The sequence below is a fragment of the Octopus sinensis genome, linkage group LG16 (assembly GCF_006345805.1).
Source record: "Octopus sinensis linkage group LG16, ASM634580v1, whole genome shotgun sequence".
Classification (NCBI taxonomy): Eukaryota; Metazoa; Mollusca; class Cephalopoda; order Octopoda; family Octopodidae; genus Octopus; species Octopus sinensis.
This window is the reverse complement of record NC_043012.1, coordinates 40,120,738-40,135,063: the sequence shown is the minus strand read 5'-3', so window position 1 is coordinate 40,135,063 and position 14,326 is coordinate 40,120,738. Positions and strand designations below refer to the sequence as shown.

Sequence of the window (14,326 nt, the reverse complement as noted above, 5' to 3'; positions counted from 1 at the left end):
AGAAAAAAACACCCCTGTAACTATCTTACAAGGGATAAAAACTAGGGTAGGCTGGGGGGATTAAGCAGCAGAAGATGGGTGGAGAAGGGAGTAGCAGGTTGTGCACCCCAGAACGAATGGTAGCATGTTTAGCTGTGCCTTGTGAACATGATTGCAAATGCATTACAATTACTAGATAATTACAACTGAGTAATTATACATAATGAAGTAATTTTAAGTAATTGAGTGATTACATGTGATTAATTAATTATGTATTTTAGGCTGTAAGCTTTTAAAATCTTGACCACAACTCACAGCCTTCCAGGGGTTTGCAAGGCCTTTGGTTGGGAATGGTTACATTAAATAATAAAGTCTTAGACACTGCTAAAGCTATTGGATCGTCATGGCTGGATTAACTTTGATCATAGGTTTGGAGATGAACTGGCTGAAACAGAAACAACAACAACAGCTGCATTGAAACCTCATATGGTCATTCAAGCTGTTAGAGACTGCAGCCAAATTTTCTTTAAATCACACCCTCATAAATAAAAGAAGGGCACATTAGCTGATATAGAAACATTGCCAGATCGGATTGGAACCTGGTGCAGTCTCCTGGCTTACCAGTCCTCAAACCGTCCAACACATGCCAGCATGGAAAGCGGATGTTAAACGATGATGATGATGATGATTATATATATATGTCTATTCGTTGATGTTGTCCTAGAATGACAACACCCAGGGTTGCACAAGTCAGAGAACAGTGAACCTGCTACACACGACAGAGACCAGAGATCAGTGGTGACAACTTGGAGAGAGTGGGGTCTCTCCAATAAGTTTGCATCAGTTAAGGGACCTTAATGATTGATATATATATATATATATATAGATGCAGGAGTGGCTGTGTGGTAAGTAGCCTGCTTACCAACCACATGGTTCCGGGTTCAGTCCCACTGCATGGCACCTTGGGTGAGTGGCTTCTACTATAGCCTCAGGCCGACTAAAGCCTTGTGAGTGGATTTTGATAGACAGAAACTAAAAGAAGCCTGTCATATATATATATATATATATGTTTGTGCATCTGTGTTTGTCCCCCCACCATCGCTTGACAACCAATGTTGGTGTGTTTACGTCCCTGTAACTTAGCAGTTCGGCAAAATATACCAATAGAATAAGTACTAGGCTCACAAAGAATAAGTCCTAGCATTGATTAGTTGGACTAAAGGCTGTGCTACAGCATGGCCACAGTCAAATGACTGAAACAAGAATAAAAGAATATATATATATATATATATTATATATATATATAGATGCAGGAGTGGCTGTGTGGTAAGTAGCCTGCTTACCAACCACATGGTTCCGGGTTCAGTCCCACTGCATGGCACCTTGGGTGAGTGGCTTCTACTATAGCCTCAGGCCGACTAAAGCCTTGTGAGTGGATTTTGATAGACAGAAACTAAAAGAAGCCTGTCATATATATATATATATATATATATGTTTGTGCATCTGTGTTTGTCCCCCCACCATCGCTTGACAACCAATGTTGGTGTGTTTACGTCCCTGTAACTTAGCAGTTCGGCAAAATATACCAATAGAATAAGTACTAGGCTCACAAAGAATAAGTCCTAGCATTGATTAGTTGGACTAAAGGCTGTGCTACAGCATGGCCACAGTCAAATGACTGAAACAAGAATAAAAGAATATATATATATATATATATATATATATATATACATCCTCTTTTTATTGTTTATTTGTTTCAGTCCTTGGACTATGACCACGGAGGGGTACTGCATTGAAGGGTTTAGCTGAACAAAGTGACCCAAGGACTTATTCTCTTAAGTATTGTACTTATTCTAGCATCCCCTTTTGACTCACAGTTATGTTATGGGGATGCAAACAAAATAACAAGAGGGGGCAAGAGGCAAACACACACACATATACAGAGAAAGGGCTTCCACACAGTTTTTAACTATTAAATTAACTCAAAAGAACTTGTTGCTCAGCGTTATAGAGAAAGTCACACACCCAAGGTGCTGTGCAGTGGGACTGAACCCCAAAACACGCAGTGGCAAAGAGAGCTTCTTAACCACATATCCATGTGTACACACACACACACACACAATTTATTTCAATTATTTCACATGCTTTATTCTAAACATTCTCATCAAATTAAAATGTTAAGAATAATTTACTTGGCTGTGTTGGGGACTTTAAATTTATACATATACATACATACATACATACAAACATACATACATACATATATATACATATATATACATATATATACACACACACACTCATCAATATACATGTATATTTGTGTGTGTGTATGTGTTGTGTGTATGTGTTGTGTATATTCCCACCAACAATAAACAACTCATTAAAATTAAAAATATATATATATATATGAATATACCTATGTGTGTGTATATACAGTCACACACACACACATATGTAAATGCCTGTTTGCTACATTTGTATCATGTATATAGCATTATCCCTGCACAACTGTATACTTCATTATATATATATTAACGCACATCCGTATGCATATATGGACACCCATCTATACGCACGTATACACTCCATGTATACCCAACCCTATATATAAAGGTATGTCTGTCTGTCTGTCTGTCTATCTATCTCTATCTATCTTATCTATCTATCTATCTTATCTATCTATCTATCTATCTATCTATCTATCTTATCTATCTATCTTATCTATCTTATCTATCTATCTTATCTATCTATCTATCTATCTATCTACCTATCTATCTATCTAACTATCTAATCTATCTAGCAACATTTTGGATGTGCAACATTAGCTTGCATGACAGACTGAGCACCATTGAGTTGATAAAGATGCAGGTATTAAAAGCGTTGGCCGATGTATGCCGGAGAACATGTTGTGCTCTGGTAGTCTGTAAACAGGCGACAGCACCTGCTGCGGGAAGAACATAGTGTGTAGATGAGTGTATATATTATTGTCAGAGAGCCAGAGCCAAGGGTGGTGGTTTTAAAGCAATGGTTTGTGGTCTGTTAATGGTGAACTTCCCTTTCAACAAATTGTTGATGAGTTTCGATGTCTACAACTCTTTTTCCATTTAAAGTTCACACACACTCACTCCTGCTCTCACACACACACACTCTCTGTGATACACACGGCATGGTATGGTATAGGCTGTGTGGTAAGAAGTTTGCTTCCCAAGTACACGGTTCCTGCATGTCGCCTGGGCAAGTGTCTTCCACTATAGCATCAGGCCGACCAATTGCTTGTGAGTGGATCTGGTAGATGGAAACTTAAAGAAGCCTGTCGTGTGTGTGTATCATCATCATCATCGTTTAACGTCCGTTTTCCATGCTAGCATGGGTTGGACGGTTTGAGCGGGGTCTTGGAAGCCAGAAGGCTGCACCAGGCTCCAGTCTGATCTGGCAGTGTTTCTACAACTGGATGCCCTTCCTAATGCCAACCACTCTGTGAGTGTAGTGGGTGCTTTTTACATGCCACCGGCACAGGTGCCAGGGGAAGCTGGCAATATATATATATTATTGTATTTAGGAATGGTCATTTTGTGTGTGTGTGTGTCTCACCAGTGCTGTGACTTAGCGGTTTGGTCAAAACACTGATAGAATAAGTAACAGGCTCACAAAAGTACTAGGGTTGATATGTTCAACTAGAATTTTTCAAAGTAGTGCCCCATCACGACCACAGACTAATGATTGAAACAAGGAAAAGACAAAAGATTAATCAAAAGTCATCACTCATAAAACAATCTTTTATAAAAAATAAATTTACAAAGGAATGAGGGAAGGAAGTTTTTGTGAAGGCCTTTCTACTGTTTTCAACTTTTCACTCATTTATACATACACATGTATATACGAGCATGAGTCAAAAAGTATTGCCATTTTGTGTAGGTCAGGTACAATTACCAACACAGGAACATGTATCATACATCAAAATGAAGCTGGTCCTCTGTGGATCACATCCCTACTTCTCAACATAGTCCCTGTTTCTCTAAATAGGAATGTTCCACATTCGAATGAGAGCATGTATCCCTGCCCCGTAAAATTCTGTTGACTGTTCTTTGAGCCACATCTTTACTACAGTTTTCATTTCCTTGTCAGACTATCATCTCTTCGGCCCCATGAAAGAGGGTTTGAGAAGCAAACAGTATTCCAGGAAGTGAAAACTGTAGTAAAGAAGTGGCTCAAAGAACAGTCAACAGAATTTTACAGGGCAGGGATACATGCTCTCATTCGAAGGTGGAACATTGCTATTGATAAAAATGGTGACTATGTTGAGAAGTAGGGATGTGATCCACAGAGGACCAGCTTCATTTTGATGTATGATACATGTTGCTGTGTTGGTAATTGTACCTGACCTACACAAAATGGCAATACTTTTTGACTCACCCATATCTCTCTCTCTCTCTCTCTCTCTCTCTCTCTCTCTATCTATCTACATATATGTAAATATATATATATATATATAAATACATATATAAGAAATTGGAATGACAAAGGAATAAACACTTATGTCATGAGCTTCGTTTGCTAACAACTGTTTCTGCTGTAGGATGCACTGCACCCATAGTTGGATAGTTGAGTATCACCCTAGAGATTTATTGATGCTTCAAACATGAAGTTACGGTTTATTTGGGAAAAGCATTTACATTCCTGTATCTACACAGAAAAGCATTACAAAGGAAAAAGCATACACACATGTAGGAATTGAAATTCAGTAGATTGAGTGGAAGGTGGCCCTCCCAGAATTAGAGTAAAATAATGAGCATAAGTAGTGGAATATGAGGAATTCCTGTGGAAAGATGTAAAAAGACAGTAAAAGGAAGAATCGGTAGAAAAATAATTTATCCTTTGACAAAAAGATAAAAACAGATGTATCACAATACCTAAGTGAAATACATATACACAGGCACAGCGTGGCTGTGTGGTAAGAAGCTTGCTTCCCAACCACATGGTTCTGGATTCAATCCCACTGTGTGACACCTTGGGCAAGTGTCTGCCACTATAGACTTGGGCTGACCAAAGCCTTGTGAGTGGATTTGGTAGATGGAAACTGAAAGAAGCCTGTCGTATATATATATATATTTGTATGTGTCTGTGCTTGTCCCCCCCCCCCACCATCACTTGACAACTGATGTTGGTGTGTTTACGTCCCTGTGACTTAGCAGTTAGCCAAAAGAGACTGATAGAATAAGTATTAGACTTAGAAGGAATAGGTCCTGGGGTAGATTTGTTCAACTAAAGGCAGTGCTCCAGCATGGTCACAGTCAAACGAAAGGAACAAGTAAACAAGTATATACATACATATATCTATATATATAAATGTATATAGTGGGTGGTTAAAATTTTTCTCCATAACAAAATGCATTGAGAATCCTTAATCAGCCTAATTTCTGCAGCTCCCAGGGAGCATTACACAATGAGGGATCTTCCCTGTCTGCAGATATGGTTGTTAACCCTGTCATGAATCTCCTTCTAGGGCAGGGCCATATCTATCAGGTTCCTCACCATAAATCTTCCCTTATATATGCCAAAAATGCATTAAAAATGGGAAAAATTGATGGTAAATTTTTTTTAAAATTGTAGACTCATCGTAGACACACGCTAATACCCAGAAGGGCTCGATATGAATCACAACTATAAGATACCCGGTTTTGGTTAAACTGCACCGCAAAATGTGGGAGTAGTTAGGAATCTAAATCGTAGGAGACAGACAGCACACAACCTCACTTTTATATATAAAGATTTCCATGTATCTGCTGTCAGCTTAGCCAGACTCTTTTCCATGACATCTTCATCTTTGATCTGGTTGCATCAAGACATTCTTAATGTCATCCAAAAGCAACGTCTGTGGAAGATATCTGGAGTTCTATAGAGTCTGACAGTCTTTTTCAGTTGAATCTGATAGTTCTATAGAGTCTGATAAACTCACAGACAAAAGGTGCTGTCAGCAGGATGTGGATGTATGGAGGAAGAGCATACCTAGCACCTTGGCTCATGGAACTCCAAACAGGATTAAGGTGCTGGAAGGTAGCTGCAGCTTGGCCATGCTTCTTTTCAATTTCAGTTTCTGAGTTGCTATTAATGAAGCTACAGCATTGCATCATGATAATTAGATATTCATTGTTGTTGTTGATGATGAGTATGATGATGATGATGGAGGTGATAATGATGATTATGATGATGATGAACAGTTTCTTCAATCAGCATTTCAGAATTCTCTCTGTGCTGCATTGAATACTCAAGAGTACTCCTGCTGCCATTGCTGCTGCAACTCATCTAAATATATTGAAATCCTGACTGTATTTGATTTTAATCTTTTTTCATTAAACATTTTCCAGATTTCCTTATCGGTCCTTCTTAATTTTCTAAGGGACTATAAGGATCCTAGGTCTATCACTGTTTCACCTTCATCGCCAAACTGAAGGGATGGATGAAAGGGGTGTTTCTATCATCACGTTTATACCAACAAACAGTTAGAATCATAGGAATGGTGTTGTGACTAATAAAAACTTCATCTCCACACAGGAAAATTATTGATGGTTAAATACCTGGTTACTTTCATAGCTTAATCCACATCCGCTGTAGCCAGTTAATCTTGTGGTTTAGATTTTATCATTAATAAAATTTCCATTGCTAATTTTCTAATATTTTGTAGAATTTTACACAAGATGTTAGTGTTATAAACTAAGGATTTTCAACTTAGTTTTGTTCTGTGTTCGGTTATACAATAGGCCATAATGACTTCTTGTTGTAAATGCATGGTTAATCACCAAGAAAGTGTTGTTGTAGTGTGACCAATATAACTGTTTGACCCATGAAGTTTTATAACTTCCATTTTTATACTGAAATTTGTATATTACAGCATCTGTTATCTGAAGACTGTTCTTTGGATTTCATGTTTTATGGTTTTGATGAGAATTTTAATTCTGGTTTTCTCTAATATATTCCAACTGTTAGTTTCAGCTTAGGTGTGATACATGCTTGAGTCTGTTTGTGAGTGTTTTTATAATGTATTTATCCATTCTATTACTTTGTTGCATTTGGTTTATAATCTGGTTTATGTGCAGCTTGGGTGTTTTCACCGAGTGTTGAATCTTTTGTCTCAATCTAGGTGGAGTTCTTTCTGTATTGGTCTACAGCTGGATACCCTCCTTTCTTCTGTCTATCTGTCTATCACTCTATATATGTACGCATACACACACATGTATGCATGCATTCATATGGAATAAGCACACACATATATATATTCATATATACACATGTGTATACACAAACACACACACATATGTATGCTTCCATACACATGTATATATATACGCGCATGTATATATATATATGCTTACATACACATATGTATGTATATATGCACAAATATGTGTGTATATATCTATCTATTTATCTATATATATATGTACTACCAAATGAATGCTTATAAATATATAGAGAAAGAGAGAGATGTTCATACTTATATACGCTTATATATGCATCTCATACAAACACACAGACTATTTAAGGCATGCACAAGCAATTACACACACACACCAACATAATCAGACCAACAATAACTTTCCTGCTAACATACATAATTCTAACATACCAAAAAACAAACAAACAAACAAAAAAAAAACAAAAACAAATGACACCCCTCCATAAAAAACAAAAAAAAACAAAGAAACAAAAAAAAATCACTCAAAAACACTAACAAAAAATATAGGCATTAAAATGTCTTTTAACTGTAAATTGAAAACAAAAACAAACATACACACAAACAACCACTCGGAATAAAAATTCCATTATCTGAGTAGTTTTTTTTTTTTACCGTTTTTCTGCAAGCTGATTAGTAAATAACGAAGTCTGAAACACAACCACCATTTTTACTGCTTTTTTTTTCGCTCTCTGTGGTCTTTTGCTTTTTTTCCTGTCTTTTTTTTCCTTCTTCAACCACTTTTATGTGAGAAATTTTCAATTTTTCTCTCCAATAGTCCATAAACACTGACATAGATGTTGGTATCATTTATGGTATACTTGGAATTATGTAAATATCCTTGTGTATAATAATAACAATAATAATAATAATAATAATAATAATAATAATAACAATGCTGACTGAAACAGGTGACGGATGGTGGTGGTGGTGGTGATAGGAGACGAAGACCAATTGTGCACATATTGATGTCAGGGACAACCAAGAAGTAAAAATGTCACCAAATCTAAGGTAAACAACTTCCTCTGATGCTAATGTTCCACTCACAGAAATAGAGAAAATATTCACATAAACACACACACACACACACACACACACGCAAAGAATCAGGAAGGAAAGAAAAGCATATGTAAGGAATGAAAACAGAAATAATCCCTGTAATGATAGCTACCTTGGGAATGATTAAAAAATATGGAGAGAGAAATATAGATTGTAATACCTTTGGCACTAAGTCTGACATTCCAATGTCTATGTCCTTAACGGTTCTATTGTATAAATAGCATTCATAAAATCTACACATATATGCATATATTTAAACACATACAGATATATATACACAGACAACACAAACATTTATCCATATGCATACACACACCCATGTATAAATACATGTGTATATATATATATATACATTCACAGATATTAAAATACAGACACATGTGTGTGTATATATATATATATATATATATATATATATATATATATATATAATGTTCACAATATCTGTATGCACATGTATGTTATGTAGGCATATCACACATATTCTGTGTGTGTATATACACATACATACATACATACATATACATACATACATATATAATATATAATATATATATATGATGTTTATGGCCTGTATTGCTGTCAGTTGTATTTATTCTTCTTCCTTCATGTCTGTTTCTCCTTCAAACTAAAACATCTGATGAGATTGATTGTTGGAAAAATTACATTTGCAGAAAAAAAAATACAAACCAAAAACAAAACAATACAGAGCAAAAAAAAAAACATCATCAACAATAACAACAACCACCACAACAGCAAAATAACACATAAGAACATAACATTATATATATATATATATAATATATAATATATATATATATATAATATATATATATATGTGTGTGTGTGTGTGTGTGTGTGTGTGTGTGTGTGGTGTGTGTGTGAGTGTATGTGTAGGTATATATCTATATATATATCTATATATATATGTATATATATATTTGTGTCTATATGTGTATATATTTACCTGCAGCCTTCATTTTTGCGCTCATATGAATCCATTGACTGTGCAGCACTTTGGTAAATTCTCATTTCATCTTGTAGCATCGTCTGGCAACCATAGGCAGTCTCATTTACTATTGTCTGTTTCCAACAGTCTGAGTAACTCAAAAATTCTTCAAGGAGGGACGAAAAATAGCAGGAAATGAAAAAAAGAAAAATAAATACAATTATAATAGAAAAAACAAAAAACAATACATATATAAAAAAAAGAATGAAATAATAAAATTAAAGACAAAAAAAAAATAAACAACAACAGTGTGTGAATAATCTGGCAGAGTCTGACATTTTGGAGATTGTCTTTTCATTCAAGTGAAAAAAGGAGAATAAAAACCCTGTGAAATTCATGTTTGCTCTTTTTCTGATGAAAGATTAATTACCAAAATGTCAGCTTTCCCTTTTCCCTTTGAAATACAAAATTGTTTAAACTAACGAATTTTACTGGTGTTGTTGTTGCTGTTGTTTACGCCTAGACCAGTGCTGACCATGAGCAGACCTAAAATCAAAGACGTTCCTGTACCATGACCATCCAATCTGATTCTACTTCTGAGTGACACTACAGTCTTCAATGTATTTTACTGTTTAAAAAAACACTAGATTATGATTTGCTCATTATTTCTAGCAGATCAAGCCACTGCACAGAGACCTCCCCTATTTGCTTGTACCACTATCACTACTAGTACTACAACCACTCCTCCTGCTCCCCCCCATTTGTTCAAAACCCTCTCTCTTCACTCAATATCATTTCACCCCCTTTTCATTCAATATCCATGCCCCCTCTCACTCTTCTATTCAATATATTTCCTCTCCTCCTCCCCTGCCCCCGGTTCCATTATGTAATTTCAACAAATATTTGCCTGATTTTTACCAAAACTGTGAGGTGGTGGTGAACTGGCAGAATCGTTAGCTTGCAGAGCAAAAAGTACTAAGTGGCATTTCGTCCGTCCTTGCGTTCTGAGTTCAAATTCCGCTGAGGTCCTTTCAAGGCTGAAAAAGTAAGCACTCGCTGAACACTGGAGTCATTGTAAGGGAGCAAGCTGGCAGAATTGTTAGCACCCCGGGCGAAATGCTTAGCGGTATTTCGTCTGCCGCTACATTCTGAGTTCAAATTCTGCCAAGGTCGACTTTGCCTTTTGTCCTTTCGGGGTCGATTAAATAAGTACCAGTTACGCACTGGGGTTGATATAATCAATTTAATCCGTTTGTCTGTCCTTGTTTGTCCCCTCTGTGTGTAGCCCCTTGTGGGCAGTAAAGAATTCAGAATTGTTAACATGCGAGGCAAAATGCCAAGTGGTAGTTCAGCTGTCTTTATGTTCTGAGTTCAAATTTTTCTGAGGTCAACTTTGCCTTTCACCTTTCTGAGGTCAATAAAACAGATACTAGTTAAACAACGGGGTCAATATAATTGACTAGTACCCCTCCCCTAGAATTTCTAGCCTTGTGCCAAAATATGAAACCAAAATTGTAATGGGATGAGCTGGCAGAATTCTTAGCATGCTGGGGAAAATGCTTCGGAGCATTTTGTCTGTCTTTATGTTCTGAGTTCAAATTCTGCCAAGGTCAGCTTTACCTTTCATCCTTTAGGGGCTGATAAAATAAGTACCAGTTGTATAATGTGGTCAATGTAATCCTCAAACCCCCTTCCCCATCAAAATTTTAAGCTGTGTGCCTATAGCCTAAAGGATTATTATTATTATTATTATTATTCTTTTCTATTCTAGGCACAAGGCCCGAAATTTTTTAGGGGAGGGGGCCAGTCGATTAGATTGACCCCAATATGCAACTGGTACTTAATTCATAGACCCTGAAAGGATGAAAGACAAAGTCGACCTCAGTGGAATTTGAACTCAGAACGTCAAAAATAGCAGAAAGTATTATTATAGTTATTACAACCATAAATATCTGGGAGATGATATTACCTTTTAGTTACTTCTCTAAATCTATTCTTTTATTCTTTTCTTTTCTTTTGCTTCAGTCATTTCACAGCGGCCATGCTGGAGCCACACTTTTAGCCAAGTAAACTGACCTCAGGACCTATTCTACGTAAGCCTAGTAATTATTCTACTGGTCTCTTTTGCCGAACCACTAAGTTACGGGGACGTAAACACACCAGCATTGGTTGTCAAAGGATGTTGGAGATACAAACACAAACACACACACACACACATATATATGATGGGCTTCTTTCAGTTTCCGTCTACTAAATCCACTCACAAGGCTTTGGTTGGCCCGAGGCTATGGTAGAAGACACCTGCCCAAGGTGCCGTTCAATATTCAAATATATTTTCCATCACTAAATCTGTGTGGATTTCCACTTCTGTACATATGTGGTCAATACCTCAAAATATTTCATATCTGCAACTATTTCGTATTATGCTATATTATTACATATATAATATTATATATTATATTATGATATTACTATTATATATAAAAATTATATTATATAATATTAATTATATAGCTACCAATGGCTGATAGGAATTATGTTGATGGTTGTCTATCCATCCGTCTGCCTGTCTATGTATTTAATGTTTCTTTCTTTCTTTCTATCTATCTATCTAGTTAATCCAAACATGAAAACACAAAGAGAAAACACAACAACGCGAGGACGTGGAACAAGTATAGTGTTATTGGACGCTCAGGAAGGAAGGGAAGAAGGAGGACTTAATGTTTCGAGCGGAGCTCTTCGTCAGAAACATAGAGAAAGAAAGGTCCAAGGAAGGGAAGACGGAGATCGAAAATCCCCAACGATACACATGTGGTCACATATCTATCTATCTGCCTGTCTGTCTGTCTGTCCATCCATCCATCCATCCGTCCATCTCTCTCCCTCCTCTCTAAATATTTCTCTCACTCTCTCTCTCTCTCTCTCTCTATCTGTGTGTGCACGTGTGTATGTCTGACTGTCGGTCTATGTGTACGTGTGATCACATTTGTATTCCATATTTGAGTATATTTTACATAACGAGCTACTAGTCGAACCGTATAACGAAACTCTGAAAGAAATTACATTGCATCAGTGCCATACAAGACAATCATTCCCATTATGCGTGTGTGAATATATGTCTACCTACGTATGTGGTCAGTCTTTTGAATATATTTTACATAATGAACAATTATTTACTTCGACCATTCTCTCCAAAGACGCTAGAATGTGCTCAAATATGCAAACACATTGTATTGCTTCTTTATGTATAAACTCTATTTAAATTGCATTTCATTTCCCGTCGAACTGCTTTCTCTTTTTTTTTTTTTTGTATTTTTTGTATAAACCGTAGCAAGTTTAGCATATATAACTTGCTTAAAAAGTAAAATTTTCCAAAAGGTGAGAAATAAAATGATTTCTCATGATTTTGCTTCGTAAATCATTGACAGAAAATTTAGACTTGTTAGCTTCAGTAGTTTCTGTAATATCAGAAGAGACACTCACCAAATCAATCAAATAAGCAATCATGCAAACACACAGGTAAAAAACAGAGGCACTGAATTATTGGCTGGTTGGATATGCTGCGACTGAAGCAGTAGATTAAAAAAATAAGTGACAGTGTTAGGCTTGTCCTTTGACATACACACACACACAGTCGTGTGTGTATATATATTCTTTTATTCTTTTATTTGTTTCAGTCATTTGACTGTGGCCATGCTGGAGCACCACCTTTAGTTGAGCAAATCAACTCAAGGACTTATTCTTTGTAAGCATAGTACTTATTCTATTGGTCTCTTTTGCTGAACTGCTAAGTTACAGGGACATAAACACACCAGCATTGGTTATCAAGCGATGACGGGGTGGGGGGTGGGGACAAACACAGACACACAAACATACACAAATGGCTCCTTTCAGTTTCTGTCTCCCAAATTCACTCACAAGGCTTTGGTTGGCCCAAGGCTCTTGCCCAAGGTGCCACACAGAGGGACTGAACCAGGAACCATGTGGTTGGTAAGCAAGCTACTTACCACACAGCCACTCCTATATATGTATATATATGTATATATATATATATATATATATATCATCATCATCATCATCATCATCATTTAACGTCCGCTTTCCATGCTAGCATGGGTTGGATGGTTCAACTGGGGTCTGGGGAGCCCAAAGGCTGCACCAGGCCAGTCAGATCTGGCAGTGTTTCTACAGCTGGATGCCCTTCCTAACGCCAACCACTCCAAGAGCGTAGTGGGTGATTTTATGTGCCACCGACACAGGTGCCAGACGAGGCTGGCAGACGGCCATGCTCGGATGGTGTTTTTATGTGCCACTGACACAGGTGCCAGATGAGGCTGGCGAATGGCCACGATCGGATGGTGTTTGTTACGTGCCCACAGCACGGAGGCCAGTCGATGCGTTACTGGCTACGGCCACGTTCGGATGGTTTTCTTGTGTGCCACCGGCACTGGTACCACAAAGATACAAATTCCATTGATGTTCATCTATTTTGATTTGATTATGAAAGAAGGTTTGAAAATGCAATTTTAAAAGATGTTCATTCACTTGACCAGTTTCGTTTTTTAGAAAAAGATTGTCAAAAGTAAAATGTAAAGCTTTGTTGTGTTAGGTACTAGTTGTCACAAAAGTATTAAAATACATATATACATTCATTGATAATAATAAGAAAATGTTAAAAACAGTTTACAAGAAAGTATTTAGGAAATTATTCAACAAAAAGTATTAGGAGTTCAATAAAAATCATGTTTGTTTGGTAGTATATATATATACACAGAGTTTACAAAGAATTTGAGAGGAACCAACCGGTTTTCCTAGCATTTTTTATTTTGTGTGTAGCTAAGGATTGTTTGCTATTTCAAGGGACAGTGTGGAAGGTTGGTTGGGATGGGGGGGAGGAAGAGCAATGTGAAATTAAAAGGATTTTTTGTTTCTGGGTTAGTCTGTCATGGTTCAGTGGTTTTGGGGAATGGTCTTAGAGGTCAGAAAGGTGTGAGTGTGTGTCTCTGTGCACGTCTCTATGTGTGTGTATATACATGTGTTTGTGTATGTGGGCCGTTTTTGATTGGTTCCAGAGTTTATTGTGGTGTGTATAAATGAGTCTGTGT

The 14,326-nt window shown here is 36.8% G+C and overlaps 1 protein-coding gene and 1 long non-coding RNA gene across 3 annotated transcripts in view; both read right to left on the bottom strand.

Moving 5' to 3' along the window:
* Positions 1–14,326, bottom strand: part of LOC115220514 — a 627,919-nt gene that overhangs the window by 69,948 nt on the left and 543,645 nt on the right. The window contains exons 4-5 of one of the 2 annotated variants that reach the window (XM_036510020.1): positions 9,240–9,387; positions 3,073–3,076 (exon numbers count right to left, since the gene is read on the bottom strand). In XM_036510020.1, coding sequence (XP_036365913.1) covers positions 3,073–3,076; positions 9,240–9,387 — 152 coding nt within the window. The remainder of the gene's footprint in view (positions 1–3,072; positions 3,077–9,239; positions 9,388–14,326) is intronic. The other variant, XM_029790651.2, reaches the window with a different exon arrangement.
* The window catches only part of LOC118766570, a 12,773-nt gene continuing 10,360 nt past the window's right edge, over positions 11,914–14,326 (bottom strand). The window contains exon 3 of the long non-coding RNA XR_005002511.1: positions 11,914–12,044. This is a non-coding gene — a long non-coding RNA (uncharacterized LOC118766570). The remainder of the gene's footprint in view (positions 12,045–14,326) is intronic.